We start from the raw sequence: 13,692 nt of genomic DNA, 5'->3' as shown, positions 1-13,692 counted from the left end.
TTACAGCCCCAAAGCAGCCAGAAATCTGTAAAGGAGCGGGCGTGGCTATGTTCCAATAAAGCTTTATTGACAACAGCAGGAAGCCAGATGGATGTGGCCTGGGGGCTGTAGTGGACCTTCCCTTTGGCCCCCCTTTTTCTTCAAGTAACAGGGTTCTCATACTGATTATATCATCCTGGCAATTGTGGGGGGCGGGGGGTTGACACGAGGACGAATGTTTATTCGGCCCCTATGTTGTGCCAGGCTCTGCGCTAAGGTTTCGGCCAGTTAGCAAGCTGAGCACAAACAACACCCTTCTTAGGAGGTTAGCAACACCTGGTTTAATCACTTTTTAGTTCAACGCGGGCTAAAGTGAGGCTCAGAGATGCTAACTTCCCCGACGCCCTGAGCCGCGGAGCTGGGGTTTAACCCTCTTCCAGCCTTCACCCTTCCTACCGAACCAGAGCCGTTCAGGAAAGCTTGCGCCACACTCAAAAGGTGGGAGGCAGGGCAAAACCAGCCTTGGATTTCTGCCTTTCCTCCGTGGATATTTGAGAACCCGCTGTGGCTACAGAAGGGAACCCATCAGCTCCTCAAAGCCACCAGGACGGCCAGCATCCCCACGTCCTGCTCCCCAAACCACCAGCCACCACCAACAGCCTCAGCGATGCCTTCTGCACTGGATCGCAGGGTGGCCCCAACGACTTCCAACAGCCCCGGCAACGAGTGACACAGCCAGCAACCAATCACACACGAGGGAACGAGCTCCAAGACCCAATGAGAGCAGGGCCCCCAGTCTAGAACCCCAGCCGCGTTTCTCTCTACCAACAGGAGGAGGTCCTGCCTCTCATTCGGTGGTCACGCCTGGGGAAAGGCAAGAGATGGGTGGAGCACAGGATGGAATCCAGGAAGGACTCCTGGTTCGAGAACCAAGCCCCAAAACCACAGTCAGCATCCCACAGGAAACGGTACAAGGCTTCTGCCAACACGCTGCCTGAAAATGCCTGACTTTCCTGAACCGAACAGCCATGAGGTAGGCGGGGGGCCGGACTCACAAGCTCTGGGGGGGGCTGTTGGGCCACGAGCATGTCTCGAAGGCAACAGCTTTTTGTTTCTGGTGGCCAGGAGCGGGGAAACCCATTCTCCGTACCTGCCTGCAGAGTCACCCGGGCCTGCGGCTCAGAGATAAAGCCCAGGCAAAGGATCCCGGGGTCCTGACCAGCAAGGGTGGCGGGGGCGTCCCTGCTTCCCACTTTAGCACTCTCTCTCTCCCTCTCGAGGTGCCCCGGAGCCCGCGGCTTCCCAGGGACCAGACTGGTGAGGCCACCTACCTGGGGAGACAGGCCGTTGCTGACGGGGTTCATGTGGTTGGAGGACGCCGCCGGATTCATGAAGCTGTCTGAGTAGCTGGAGAAGCTGTGGCGTGCTCCGTAGGCAGAACCGGTGTCGGCGGCCGCGGCGGCCAGCCCCCCCTGGTGCATGGTGGACGGCGGGAGAGGCTGGGGCCGGTGCACGGTGCTGCCCCCGTCTGCGGAGAGACCCAGGAGAGGGCCTGAGCCAGTGGCCCCGGCCCAGATGGCGGGCGTCCCAGGGCAGGGAAAGAACCGTCCGCGTGGAAGGCGAGCCACGAGCCTCTTCCTCCTCGTCGCCATCCAGCGGACGGAGGGGACATCCTCTCGCTACTCGGGATGGGACCAGCTGGCTTCTGGACAGGACGCCGGGGACTAGCCAACGCTCAACTGACAGCTAACCGACGTTCCAGACAACCTCCAGGCATCTGCACCGGCCACACTGCACAGCGTTTGGCATACAGTCGGTGCTCAATCAAAGTCTTCTGGACTAAAAGTCAGACCTCACTGGGGACTCTCTTAATCTACCCAGGCCTGTCCCGACAGCATTTGGTGGGCACCGACCACCGGCCAGGTGCTTCTGCAAATACTGTCTAAGGGTGTGAAGCGGGCACAGGATTCCCATTTTACAGATGAGGAAACCGAGGCTCGGAGGGGCCGGGCACTCGTGCAAGGCGAAAAGGCCACTGAGTGATGGGGCGAGGGTCTGAGCTGCCACTTCTCTTCCTGGCTTGTTCTGCTCTGTCAGGGCCCCTCCACGCGGCCTTCCGGGGGATGAGACCATCATCGTCAATTTCTCATCAAGAATTACAGGGAGGGGAGAAAAAGAATCATAGGGAGGATCCCCTGCCTCTCTCCTCAGTTTCTAGAACTCCAGCCTGCCAGCCCTTTAAGAGGGAGCCCCAGGGGCGTCATGAGTCAGAGGTCAGGTAGTGGGGCTCCCAACATGCGCCCCGGGGCGGGCGGGGCGGGGGGGGGAGAGAGAGAGGAGGGGGAAGACAGGATGGAGGGAGGGGTCCAGGGAGGGATAGTAGCCTTGTCTGTCACTTCTGCGTTTTAATAAGACCGAAGCGGATGCATGTGACTTCACAGTTTGAGAAGCTCCGTTCTAAACGTGTGCGGGAAGGCTACCTGTTAACCCTCACCTGGATGCTCTGTGGCCTGTTGGCAAAACCAAGAAGTTCAAAGGCAGGAACTCACTGTTCCCGTGGTAATCGTCTGCCCACGTGCAAACAGACAAATGGCCCTTGGGGGAGGCTGGGTGGCTCGGTCGGCTGAGCATCCGACTTCGGCTCAGGTCACGATCTCGCGGTCCGTGAGTTCGAGCCCCGCGTCGGGCTCTGTGCTGACAGCTCGGGGAGCCCGCTTCAGATCCCGCGTCCCCCTCCCTCCCTGTCCCTCCCCTGCTTGTGCTTGTTCTCAACGATAAACAAACGTTAAAGAAATAAATAGCCCTTATCGTTCCTTCCAAGTTAAGGAAGGGAGAAATGGGGAGCAGGGCGCGGCTGGGGTGCCAGGACAATCTCGTGTGCTCACCTTGGGAGATGGTGGTGGTGGGGTAGGTGGAGTCCGGCAGCTGGTAGGGGGGCAGCGTGGGCATGCCGGTGGGCGGGAAGCCCCCTGGCAGAAGGTGGTTGAACGCTGCCAGCTGGTTGGCTCCTGCCTGCTTCCGCCAACGGGCGCGGCGATTACTGAACCAGACCTGGGCGGGTGGAGAGCAGAGAGCGGGGATCCCTCAGCCTGGCTCCTGGCGGAGAGCTGAGGCACGGCTACCACTGGTCCCCGAGCCGTCACCCTGTGTCCAGCCCACATCCAATCCCTGCCTTCCCGCGGCCGGGGACGGAGTGCAGCGCACTTGCGTGGGTGTGAGCCCATCGTGGCCTCACCACCACCCAGCGAAGGGATTATTATGGGATTATTATTGTTCTCCCCATTTTACAGATGAGCAAACTGAGGGGCAGAGGTAGTGAGTGACCTGTCCATGTAACGGGGCGGGTCGGGGACACAGCCACGTCTGGGCGACTCCGTGCAACGTTCTCTCCACCGCAGCTGCTTGGGGGGGCGACCATCCTTGTCTTAACACACGCTCCCTCCCACCCTCTGTGCCAGGCACCCCCCCCACCCCACCCCGTGCTGGTACTTCACGTCGGCCCAGTAGACCCAGGAGACGTGTACTCCTATTCCCATTTCACAGAAGGGGAAACTGAGGCTCACAGAGGTCAAAGAACTTGCCCGAGGCCACACAGCTATAGCTGAAACGAATCTGAGGTTCAAACTTCAATCAGTCTGACTTTCTAGAAGTCACTTGTCTGGATTTTGCAACGAGCTCTGGTCCAGAAAAGGAGGAAAAGGCTTATGGGAAAGCATATGGGCTTTGCATATGCCGTTCCCTCTGAGCCAGACACTCTTCCCGCAGCCAACTCCTGCATCTACGTGGAATACTTGTTGAATGAATGAAGGAAGGAAGGAACGGATGAACGAGAGAACAAGGAAATACAGAGCTTGCTCTGGTGTATCTTTGCCAGGGCCGAGGCGACAAAGCTCAGATGGGAGCCCCTCCTGGTGGGGTCCCCTCCAGCCTTCAGCAGCACAGGATCACTTAAGACCCTCCCCCCACCCGTCCAGCCTCCGCTGAGTGGAGGGGTGCTTCTGTGCCCCTGGTGTCTTTTGTCTTCCAGATCCTTCTGGAGGAGGGAAGCCGCGTTTAGCTTTCTGAGCTGGAGGAACAGCGCAGCCGGCTCCCCGCTTCTGGGAGAGGGTGTGGGACACATTTTTGTTCCCATTCAACGTTTCCTCCTTCTACAAGGGAGGGACATCCCAGATGGCAGTGACACAGACATTCAGTAACCCTGAGCCCCTCCACTCCTCCTCCGGGCCTCCTGGGCGTGTGGAAGACAAGGTCCGGGCTTGGTGCTAACTTATCCTCGGTGCCTCACTGACACCCGTGCTGAGCTTCCTCTTGAACACACAGAAAAGCGCATCCGCAGCTGATGTTTTCCAGCAAGTCCCCCATCAATGTTGTTTAGTCTTCCCTGATGTGTGTTTCCAGCTGCCTGCCTTATGTGACAGTGAGAGACACTTTTATTTTCAAATATATTGATTTGGGGGCGCCGGGGTGGCTCAGTCACTTAAGCGTCCGACTTCCGCTCAGGTCATGATCTCGCGGTCCGTGGGTTCGAGCCCCGCGTCGGGCTCTGTGCTGACGGCTCAGGGCCTGGAGCCTGCTTCGGATTCTGTGTCTCTCTCTGTCTCTCTTCCGCTCACACTGTCTGTCCCTCTCTCTCAAAAATAAATAATCATTTGAAAAAATAAGATACATTGATTTTATTTTAAAAGCAAATAGTGGGGTGCCTGGGTGGCTCAGTCAGTTAAGCGTCCGACTTCCGCTCAGGTCATGATCTCGTGGTTTGTGGGTTCGAGCCCCGCGTCGGGCTCTGTGCGGACGGCTCAGGGCCTGGAGCCTGCTTCGGATTCTGTGTCTCCCTCCCCTCAGCTCCTCCCCTGCTCACATTCTGTCTCTCTCTCAAAAAAAAATAAAGATGGAAAAAAAATAATAAAATAAATAAAATAAAAACAAATAGCGATTTGGATGACACATATGTGTAGCAAAAACCTTGAAGTCAGATGGAGAATGGACACGCCATTCCCGATTGGCACACCGCAGCTGCCTGTGGGTCATCCTTCCCTCGGATAAAGAATACCAAAGAGAGTTAGAAAAGTTCTTCCCCTTCCGTCCTTCCCTATCCTTTCCTTCTCTTTCCCTCCTTCCTTACTTCCCTCCTTCTCATCACGAACCTTTACTGGGACTGTGCTCTATGCCAAGCGAGATGTGGAGGATAGAGAGATGGACGGGACCGTCCTAGCCCTCAAGCTGCCCTGTGCCCCGGGCACACAACAGACAAGGCAGAGAACCACTGCCTCCCGGGACCTCAAGTGACTTAACACAGGCCAAGCTCTTAGAACAACGTCTACAACTATCATTCTGGTGGCCGAGCTCTTAGCTGGCATCCGGTGTAAGCTGCCCGTTCACAGAGGGGGGCCTGGAGGCTCCAGGAGGGACAGGGGTAAGCCCCATCACCCCTTCCGCCCTTCCTCCCCACACAGACACACCCCTGCACCAGAACCCCTGATCAGGGCTGAGTTCTTTGAAAGCAGACGCTGAGTTTTTTTATCCACTTTTGATCCTTCCCACAACACCCAGCACTGGGAACACGATGCCATAGGAAGCAGCTGGTCCTTCTCTCCACGGAGCACAGAAGAAAAGAACATGACAGGCAGACTTGGGTTCAAGTCCCGACACTGCTGATTAACTGTCTAGGAAATGTCTTCCCTCAGGCTTTCTCAGCTGGAAATGGAGAGACTGATCATACCTGCCTCCTAACGTCACGGGGAGGATGACAGTGACCATGTACGTGGAACACTGAGCATCGTGCCCCGCAAATGAGAAGTGTCCGATAAGCGTTATCTACTGTTAGGGAAAGGTCCAGTCCAAGTTGTTAATTAGTGAGGAGTCCCTCCAGTGCTTCTCAAATGGGATTCCTCTCAGGGAGGCTTCTGCTTCTGGGGGAAACACACAGGCTCAGAGATCTTGGTACTTGGGACACAGCGGATCTGTCCACCTCCGAGGAAGACGGATACAAGGTCAGGCTTGGCCCCTCGCTATTCAGGAGTGAAGGCTCCTCCAGAGAAAGGTTGCGCGTCCTCCTGCCTGATGCCCCCTTTCCCACCCTTCCTGGTGGCTTTCCGCCAGCTGAGACACGGTGTCTCCCCCGGACACTAGGGAAGCCAAGTATCACCCTGCAGGCTTCAGAAGCAGGGCTGGAGCAGAGCCAGAGGGAGGCAACGCATTTGAGTTACTGGAACCCCGCCTGACACGTTTACCTGTGTCCTTGTTCATGCAAGCGTCAGCTCCGTGACAGCGGTTTCTGTCTGCTGACTCCCCGGGGCCCGCAACAGCGTCGGCACAGAGTAGGTGCTCAATAAATGAGTGCCAGCTGAACGAACTGGGGGTTTCCAGGGTGGCCAGGATTGGAAAGAGCAGGTGGAGTTTTACTAAGAATGTACCCTACTTCTGGAGCTCCTGTGTGCCAGGCACCTCCAAATGCGGAGCGTGTGGTTTTTTACAGGTAAGCATTCGTCCTTAGAACAAGGTAGACTCTTCCTGTCACCTCCACTTTGCAGATAAGGAAACTGAGGCTGCAGGTGTTAAGTGCTGGGGCTGGGATTCACGCCTCAGCGTCTGGCTCTGAGCCCACTCGGGACCCCTTCACCATCTCCCCGGGCCACTGACACGAGACGTCTCAGGACTGTGGAATCCCAGAATCACAGACTTTTAGAATCCGACACCCGAGACCTCAGATCCATAGAGTCTCAGCGGTGCTCGGGAGCCTTGGAGGTCTCTGCCCCACCGTCCACAGCAGGAACCCTAGCAGAAACTAGGGTTTCTGGTTGATGGCACACTGTATTTTGCCTTACACACTTCCAGGAATGGGGATCTCATCACCTCACAAGGCAGCTCTGGTTGTCAATAAACAAAATTCCTAGGGGCGCCTGGGTGGCTCAGTCGGTCAAGGGTCCGACTTCGGCTCAAGTCACGACCTCACGGTTCGTGAGTTCAAGCCCCGTGTGGCTGACAGCTCGGAGCCTGGAGCCTGCTTCGGAATCTGTGTCTCCCTCTGTCTCTGCTCCTCCCGTTTGCACCCTGTCTCTCTCGCTCTCTCTCAAAAATTAACAAAGCATCAAAAGAAAGTGAAAAAAAAATAAGTGAGGATCCTAGAACTTTAAGGAGCCGCAGTGACCATTTCGTTCCACTCCTTTATTTATAGATGAGAAACTAAGTCTCAAGAAAGGAAACAGATCTATTGAAGGTGATACAGAGACCATGGGAAACCTAGGCCTGCAGTTCCCAGTCCCTGCAGACCTTTATGTAGGCCTGGGGACGTTCCCCGACTGGCCCTGGTCCCCCCCTCCAGGGCCTCTTAGAGCAGCCCCGTCCTCCAGATCGCTTCTCCGGGCCAAATGTTCTATCATCCTGGTCTTGATGTCTTTGGTCAGCTTTGGTCATTTGTTAAAAACCCAACGTATAATCGATCCCTCCTCGCCTGCTGGGATCACGCTAAGTTCTCAGGCCAAGGTTGGGCACACTCACTGCCCTGGAGAAGCCCACAGGATGTTACGGGAGTCAGCATGTGCAGGAGGCTGCCGGGGCCCCCACACTGTGGGTCTGCCCGGCCTCTGGCTGCTCCCCCTGTTCCCAGCCCCCCTCCCTCCTTGGACCTTGAGTGACACCTGTTTCTGGGTCCCCTGGGCCAATAAAAGCACTGCCCTGACAGCCAGGAAATTTTACAAGGAGCGGTCAGGCTTCAAGGTGATGGGAAGCAGCCGCGGCCGCCAGACGTGGGAATGAGAAAGCACCCAGGAATGTGCCCCGGAGAACAGCTGCAGGACGATCAGAGCAGGGGGAGGGAGGCCCGGAGCCCAGGCCAGGCTCAGATATCACCCTGGAGAGTAGGGCAGAGAATGAGACAAGCTGGCTGCTGCCGCCTGCCCCCTTCCCCTCGGGGTCTCCCTCAAAGGCAGCCAAGGACCCCCCCCACCCCCGCTCCAGCAGTGGGGGTGGGGAGGGCGGAGGGAGGTACACAGGTTCCTGGAGCGTTTAAGTGCCAGTTGCTTCTAGATCTTGCCCCACGGCTTCCAGGTCCCCGGCTCTGAGGCAGCTTCTTCCTTCCGCATGGAAAGACCTTGGCTTTGGTACCTGCCAGGCCCGAGTTCCGGCCCAGCTCAGCCCCGGCCCAGCTCTGTCGCTTCTCCAGGCCTGCTGCTTCTGCACCTGCGGCCTGCCTGGAGGTGACCTGCCTGACAAGGTGGCCTGACGTTCCGCCGGGTCATGCGTGAGGAGGGCTGGGGCAAGGTGGGCGCCTAGCAAAGCCGGGTTCCCCGCTGGAAGGGTCCAGTGAGCAGTCTGGGGTGGCCCTTCCCGCAGACCCGCCTCCCCCATTTATGAGGAAGACAGGCCGGGAACGCGTTCCCCCAGGAGCTAGCCATCATGACCCTCTCTCGCTTCCTCCCCGACCTGGGGAGAGGAGGCCATTCCCTCCCCCGCTGGGGCCAGGTGGCAGGTGAGGGCCTGCGAGCCCAGGCAGGTGCAGCTTTCGCCACCCTCCCTTCCCCCAGCCCCGCCGATGAGGACCCACCCTCTTGAGGGCGTGGATGGGGGCGCCCGAGGTCTGCCCATCCTTCCTCTGATGCTTCCAACCCACCAGGAACAAGCCTGCCCGGTGTGCTCACATGCTTCCTGTGACGGGAAACTCATTACCTGTCCTAAGAAGCCGGGCCCTTCAGAAAATTTCCTCCTAATCACTTCCTCCCCTCATCGGAGATTTGGAGACTTTTGTGCTTCCTGAGCCCTGTCCTCTGGCTCATCTCGGAAGGGATGACTGCTCTCCAGCAGGACCTCACTGCAGCTCCTGGCTGCCCAGGGCTGCCCACCGCTGGCCCCGCCGGTCAACCGACGCTTGCTGCCTGCTTAGTCTGCATCAAGTGCCAGGGGCATTCCTCATCTACAAGGTCCCCGGACCACCTGCTGCAGAACCCCCTGGGGGCCCCCTAAACCCTGGGACCCCGGCCACACCTCCAACCCTCTCCGTTCCCGCCTCTTCGATATGCCCGCCAACACCCGAGGCGCCGCCTCACCTGGACACGCGCCTCCGTCAGCTTGGTCCTCTGCGCCAGCTCCTCGCGGGTGTAGATGTCCGGGTAGTGAGTCCTCTCGAAGGCCTTCTCCAGCTCTTCCAGCTGCTCGGCCGTGAATGTGGTCCGACTTCGACGCTGCTTGCGCTTCAGAGGGAGGTCGGGTTCCGACTCCACGTCCGAGCCCTCGTCCAGCCGGTTCCCTGCAGGCAGGCGAGAGGGAGGGAGAGGGTGAGGGCCTAGTGAGACGGAGTAGCGCCACGTGCCCGCCTTCCGACCCCTGCCGCGCAGACAGCCAGACCCCTCCTGAGTACAAGGGCAAGTATGTTCCCCGCAGCTCTGCTCATCACGGTGAAGGGGGGGAAGCAACCTCCGTGCCCAACCCGAGGGGATTGGTTAAATACTCCCTGGCACAATGAAAAAAAAAATTTGTTTTAATCCCCTATCGTTGGGTATTTAGGTTAGTTCCACTGACAGAGAAGGATGTCTATGACCAAAGACTCAGGGTATGCTGAAATTCCTAGAACGATACTCTCCAAAATGGGAGAAGTTGGCTGCGCGTTAGTGATACCTCCATACACCTGACTCTAAGAAAAAGGCGAGGCACCAACCGGCACGCAAAGACGGATCCCGCTTTCGGAAAAAGCGCGCATGACACATTCCGGAACACCGTGCTCAAAAGATTAACAAACGTTAACCTTCAGGGTGACGGAGCTTTTGTTTGTTTGTTTGTTTGTTTTTTCTTTACACTTGTTTATAGTTAGTATTTTTAAAATGATGACCATTTAGGGGCGCCCGGGTGGCTCCGTCGGTGGAGCGTCCGACTTCGGCTCAGGTCATGATCTCACAGCTCATGAGTTTGAGCCCCGCGTTGGGCTCTATGCTGACAGCTCAGAGCCTGGAGCCTGCTTTGGATTCTGTGTCTCCCTCTCTCTCTGCCCCTAACCCATTCGCATGCTGTCTCTGTCTCTCTCAAAAATAAATAAAATATAAATAAATAAGTAAGTAAATAAATAAATAAACAAAATAAAATAAAATAATGACCATTTAAGCAGCAATGCTATTGTTTTCAAGGAAAATACTGCAAACACGAAAGGAGGAGGGCTAGGAGAAAGGGAGGGTGGGAGACAGAGCAAATGCACGTGCTTAGGGCTGGCAGTCAGGCAGCTTAGATTCCATACCTGGTTCTGCCCCTAAACGCCCAGAACCGTGACCCTAAGAAGGCTACCTTCCCTCCTTGGGCCTCAGTTTCCCCCATTTATAACATGAAGCGTTTGGACTAGGTGACTTCTGTACCCAGGCCCTTCCTGGGTTGCTTCAGGATCTCTGAGTAACCCTCCAGGCTGGAAGAGACCTTACCTGATGACCTTGGTCGTGACCATGGCCCCTACCTGAGAGTCCCCACTGATTTCCACCCAGGAGCCTGGGGATGGAGAAAAGCCTTTGCTTCCTGTGCAGAGAGAGCCCAGGAGTCTGCGGCCAGCTTACTTCTCATCCCTGGACGGGGCTATCAGGCCAGCAATCTGCCTACCCCAGGTCCCGGCTAGAGAGGTTGCAGGAAGGGGTTGATCAAGCTCCTTGGCCTCAGAGCTGAAGACACCCTGGGGACTGAACTGGCTTCCCGACTCCATCAGTCCTGTGCCTCTTACCCGTCTTGGTCCAGCAGAGGGACTGCCAGCAAGGAGTGGCCTGGCCGGGGCTCCGGAGCTGCACCCTCCGTGGACCCTGGGGGACTATGGGGAGCACAGAGGAGGGCCAGGAGGAGACCAAGGAAGGGAGAGGGAAAGAGGAAGTAGGCGGTCAGTGGTGACCTTCCTCCCACTCCTGCTTTCTCTCTCTTTCTTCTTTTGCCTTCAGTGCTCCCTCCCCCTCGCCTAGCATCCCATTTTGGGAATTTCTGGAAGCACTTCATGTTTCGTCATCCACTCGGTCACCGGAGCGATAGTGCTGCGCCCGGGATGGGGACACTGTGCTCACGGCGTTCAGCCGGAGTCAAGCAGGAAGAGCCTCAGAGCTCATGTGAGCCCACTGCAGATGGGGGAAACTGAGTCACCGAGAAGCAGCGTGACCTGCCCAGAGTCTCTCAGGAAAGGGGCACACCGGCCTCCTGCTCTCCTGTTGCCCGCCCCCACGCTGTCCTTGCTCAACTGCTTTAAATGTCTGTTATCCGAATAGGGGTAGGCCTCGCCCACAAGGGACACCCTCCTTCTTCCCCCAAACACCGCATATGGCCTCGTAGATTTAGGTGAGGGGACAGGCATCCCGGGCCGCGGGAAGAGCACGTACAAAAGCCTGGCACGGCAAAGTGCACGATGGGCAACGTTGTCATGGGGCTCCATCCACACCTGGGACGTCATCCGGTCTTGAGCAACGCTCCTCTGCCACAGGTCCCCTCCCCTCCATCCTGCTCTCTTGGCCATTGGGCAGTTGTCTGTGCTTTTGATTGGTCACTGCCAGGTTGCCTTTGATCGTGACGCCACAGGACAAGGGTACCAGTGGCAGGGAAGCCCTCCCTTCATTACTCATCCCTAAAGGCAGAGACCTGGGGTCAGATCTAACCCCCTCCTCTCTCCTTTCCCGGCTGCCCAGCTTCCCGTCACTGAGAGGAGGCTGTGGGGGCACAGTAGGCATCCTGGGGCACCTTCCCCAGCACAGCTGGGGCTCAGAGCCAAATACACCCAGTCCCAGGGATTCAATCCCAAAATGCACTGCATAACCCAGAGGGGCACGGGGAAGGGGGCCACGTGGACAGAGTGGACGTGAAGCACGTTCATTAGACACAGGCTGGATTTGGGGTGGGGGTGGGGGGGCAGCCTCCTGGCCAGCAGCAGCTCCCGCCCTCTCCCCCCACACAGCTGTGAGATGGAAAGGTCCCGAAGGGGGTGGGACAGAGCCGGTACAGGTGTGGGGATAGCCCCAAGACAGAGGGATATGGCGACGGGCCTTCTCTCTGGGTTCCTGGTTTCTGCTCAGGGACGTGGGGAGTCCAATTCCGAGCAGGGAAGAAACAGCCCCACCTCCCAATCTTCTGGGGGAAAAACAGCCTCTGTCTTAGGAAGCTCCCAATCTGATGGAGGAGGTACCATCCCTATTCTGGGAATTTCTCAGTCTACTGAAGGAAACCCTGCTTCCGTAGGAACTGGGGCCAGGACAGGCACAGAACACCAGACAGCGACAGGACTTGAAAGAGCCTCAGAGCCCCCTGAGAACAGAATGAATGAGGGACAGGAAGGGTGACAGGAGCCATCTGGTTTGTCAAAGCTTAAGGGTGGGCAGGACTGAGGTCCGCTCAGGACAGAGGCCAGCCTAGGCGAGGTGGATGGACGTGGGTAGAGAGTCACTGGGGAGCATCTTCCATGGCTTCTCCTTCAGCCTCTGCCTCTCCTTCCAAGCCTGCCATCTCCCACGGCGGATGACTCCGGAAGCCTCAGCAAGGCCAGTGAGGCGCCCTCCCCCAAGCCCCCCACTGTCAGCCCTGCCCACGTGCTCAGGCCCACCCTGCCACTCCACGAGGTTCCCTGGCCAGCTCTTGGCACCCTTAAATGGCCAAGCCGGGGCCGTCTCAGACCTCCATGCCTTTCACTTTGACCATGAGCTTCCTCTACCTGGAACACCACACCCCCTTCCACTGGGCTCGCTCCTGCTTACCCAGCACAACGCAATTCACGAGTAGCCTCCCCCGCTCCCTGAGCATGTCCAGGCTGGTCTGCACGCCCACTCTCGGGCTCTCAAAGCTCATCAGGGGACACCTAACCTGCCTGTCTATGGGTCTCTCGGTCGGACTGGACTGGGAGATCCCTGCGTGGAGCAGAGCCTACGCCTGGGACACAGCAGGTGCTCAATAAGGGCGTCTTAGACGAACAGGGCCTGGCAGTACAATTACAAAGTTCCTTTGGCCCCCGACACACGGCAGCGGTCACCACCCTACGTGTGTGTGCCACACCCTACGGTTTCCAAGCTCTTGTCACTGTCCCCACTCCAGACTCTCCCAATAACCGTGGAGGGCCCAGCAGGCAGTATCAGCCCCATTTTCAGATGGTCAGTGGAACCCAGGGGCAGGGAGGCTGCAAAGAAAACCCAGGACTCGGGACTCGCAGCCTAGCGAGAGCCAGCTTTGCAACAGAGAACTCCCAGGCGATGGAGAATTCCATTTCTGAGCGCGAAAGCCAACGCGGCTTGCTCTCCACCCTCACCCCCAAACATTCCCTGCTGTCCCTTCTGCCAGAGGAAAAGACGGGAAATGAGATGGTCACGATTGCTACACCTACCGACTTTCTCAGGAGGCAGGAGGGGAGCTGACCGTCTGCAGGTCCCTGTCATCTAGATTCGAGGAAGCCAGCAGTGGCCTTGAGGTCGGGGGTCCTTCTCTCAGCTCCCCCGACCCCCTCCCCCGACCCAGAGACGCCCTCCCACCCCTGCTCCTTCGCACCCCCCCCCCCCCCGCTGCCTCCAAACTCAGCCTTTATTACAGTTTTAACATAGGCCCGGCTCGAGCTGCGGCAGAGAAACGAATCACATAATAGTTGATATGCGTTTTAATCAAGTAATTCGGGCAGAGCCGAGAGCTGGCGAGTGTGGGCCCGGCGTCCCTGAATACCAAACAGGCCTGGGCGCAGGTCTCGGAAAATGGAAAAGTCATTTACAGCTCAGCTGGGGGCCCGGCGAGCCAGGGCCA

General features: G+C 57.7%; 1 protein-coding gene across 3 annotated transcripts in view; it reads right to left on the bottom strand.

Moving 5' to 3' along the window:
- The window catches only part of PAX7 (paired box 7), a 99,722-nt gene that overhangs the window by 39,368 nt on the left and 46,662 nt on the right, over positions 1 to 13,692 (bottom strand). For all 3 annotated transcript variants that reach the window (XM_040462805.1, XM_040462826.1, XM_040462816.1), the window contains exons 5-7: positions 9,021 to 9,220; positions 2,865 to 3,030; positions 1,311 to 1,507 (exon numbers count right to left, since the gene is read on the bottom strand). In XM_040462805.1, coding sequence (XP_040318739.1) covers positions 1,311 to 1,507; positions 2,865 to 3,030; positions 9,021 to 9,220 — 563 coding nt within the window. The remainder of the gene's footprint in view (positions 1 to 1,310; positions 1,508 to 2,864; positions 3,031 to 9,020; positions 9,221 to 13,692) is intronic.

The sequence above is a fragment of the Herpailurus yagouaroundi genome, unplaced genomic scaffold, assembly GCF_014898765.1.
Source record: "Herpailurus yagouaroundi ecotype Mexico unplaced genomic scaffold, PumYag 77, whole genome shotgun sequence".
NCBI classification, from domain to species: Eukaryota; Metazoa; Chordata; class Mammalia; order Carnivora; family Felidae; genus Herpailurus; species Herpailurus yagouaroundi.
Note: the sequence above shows the minus strand (reverse complement) of the source record. Positions and strands in the feature narration are given on the sequence as shown.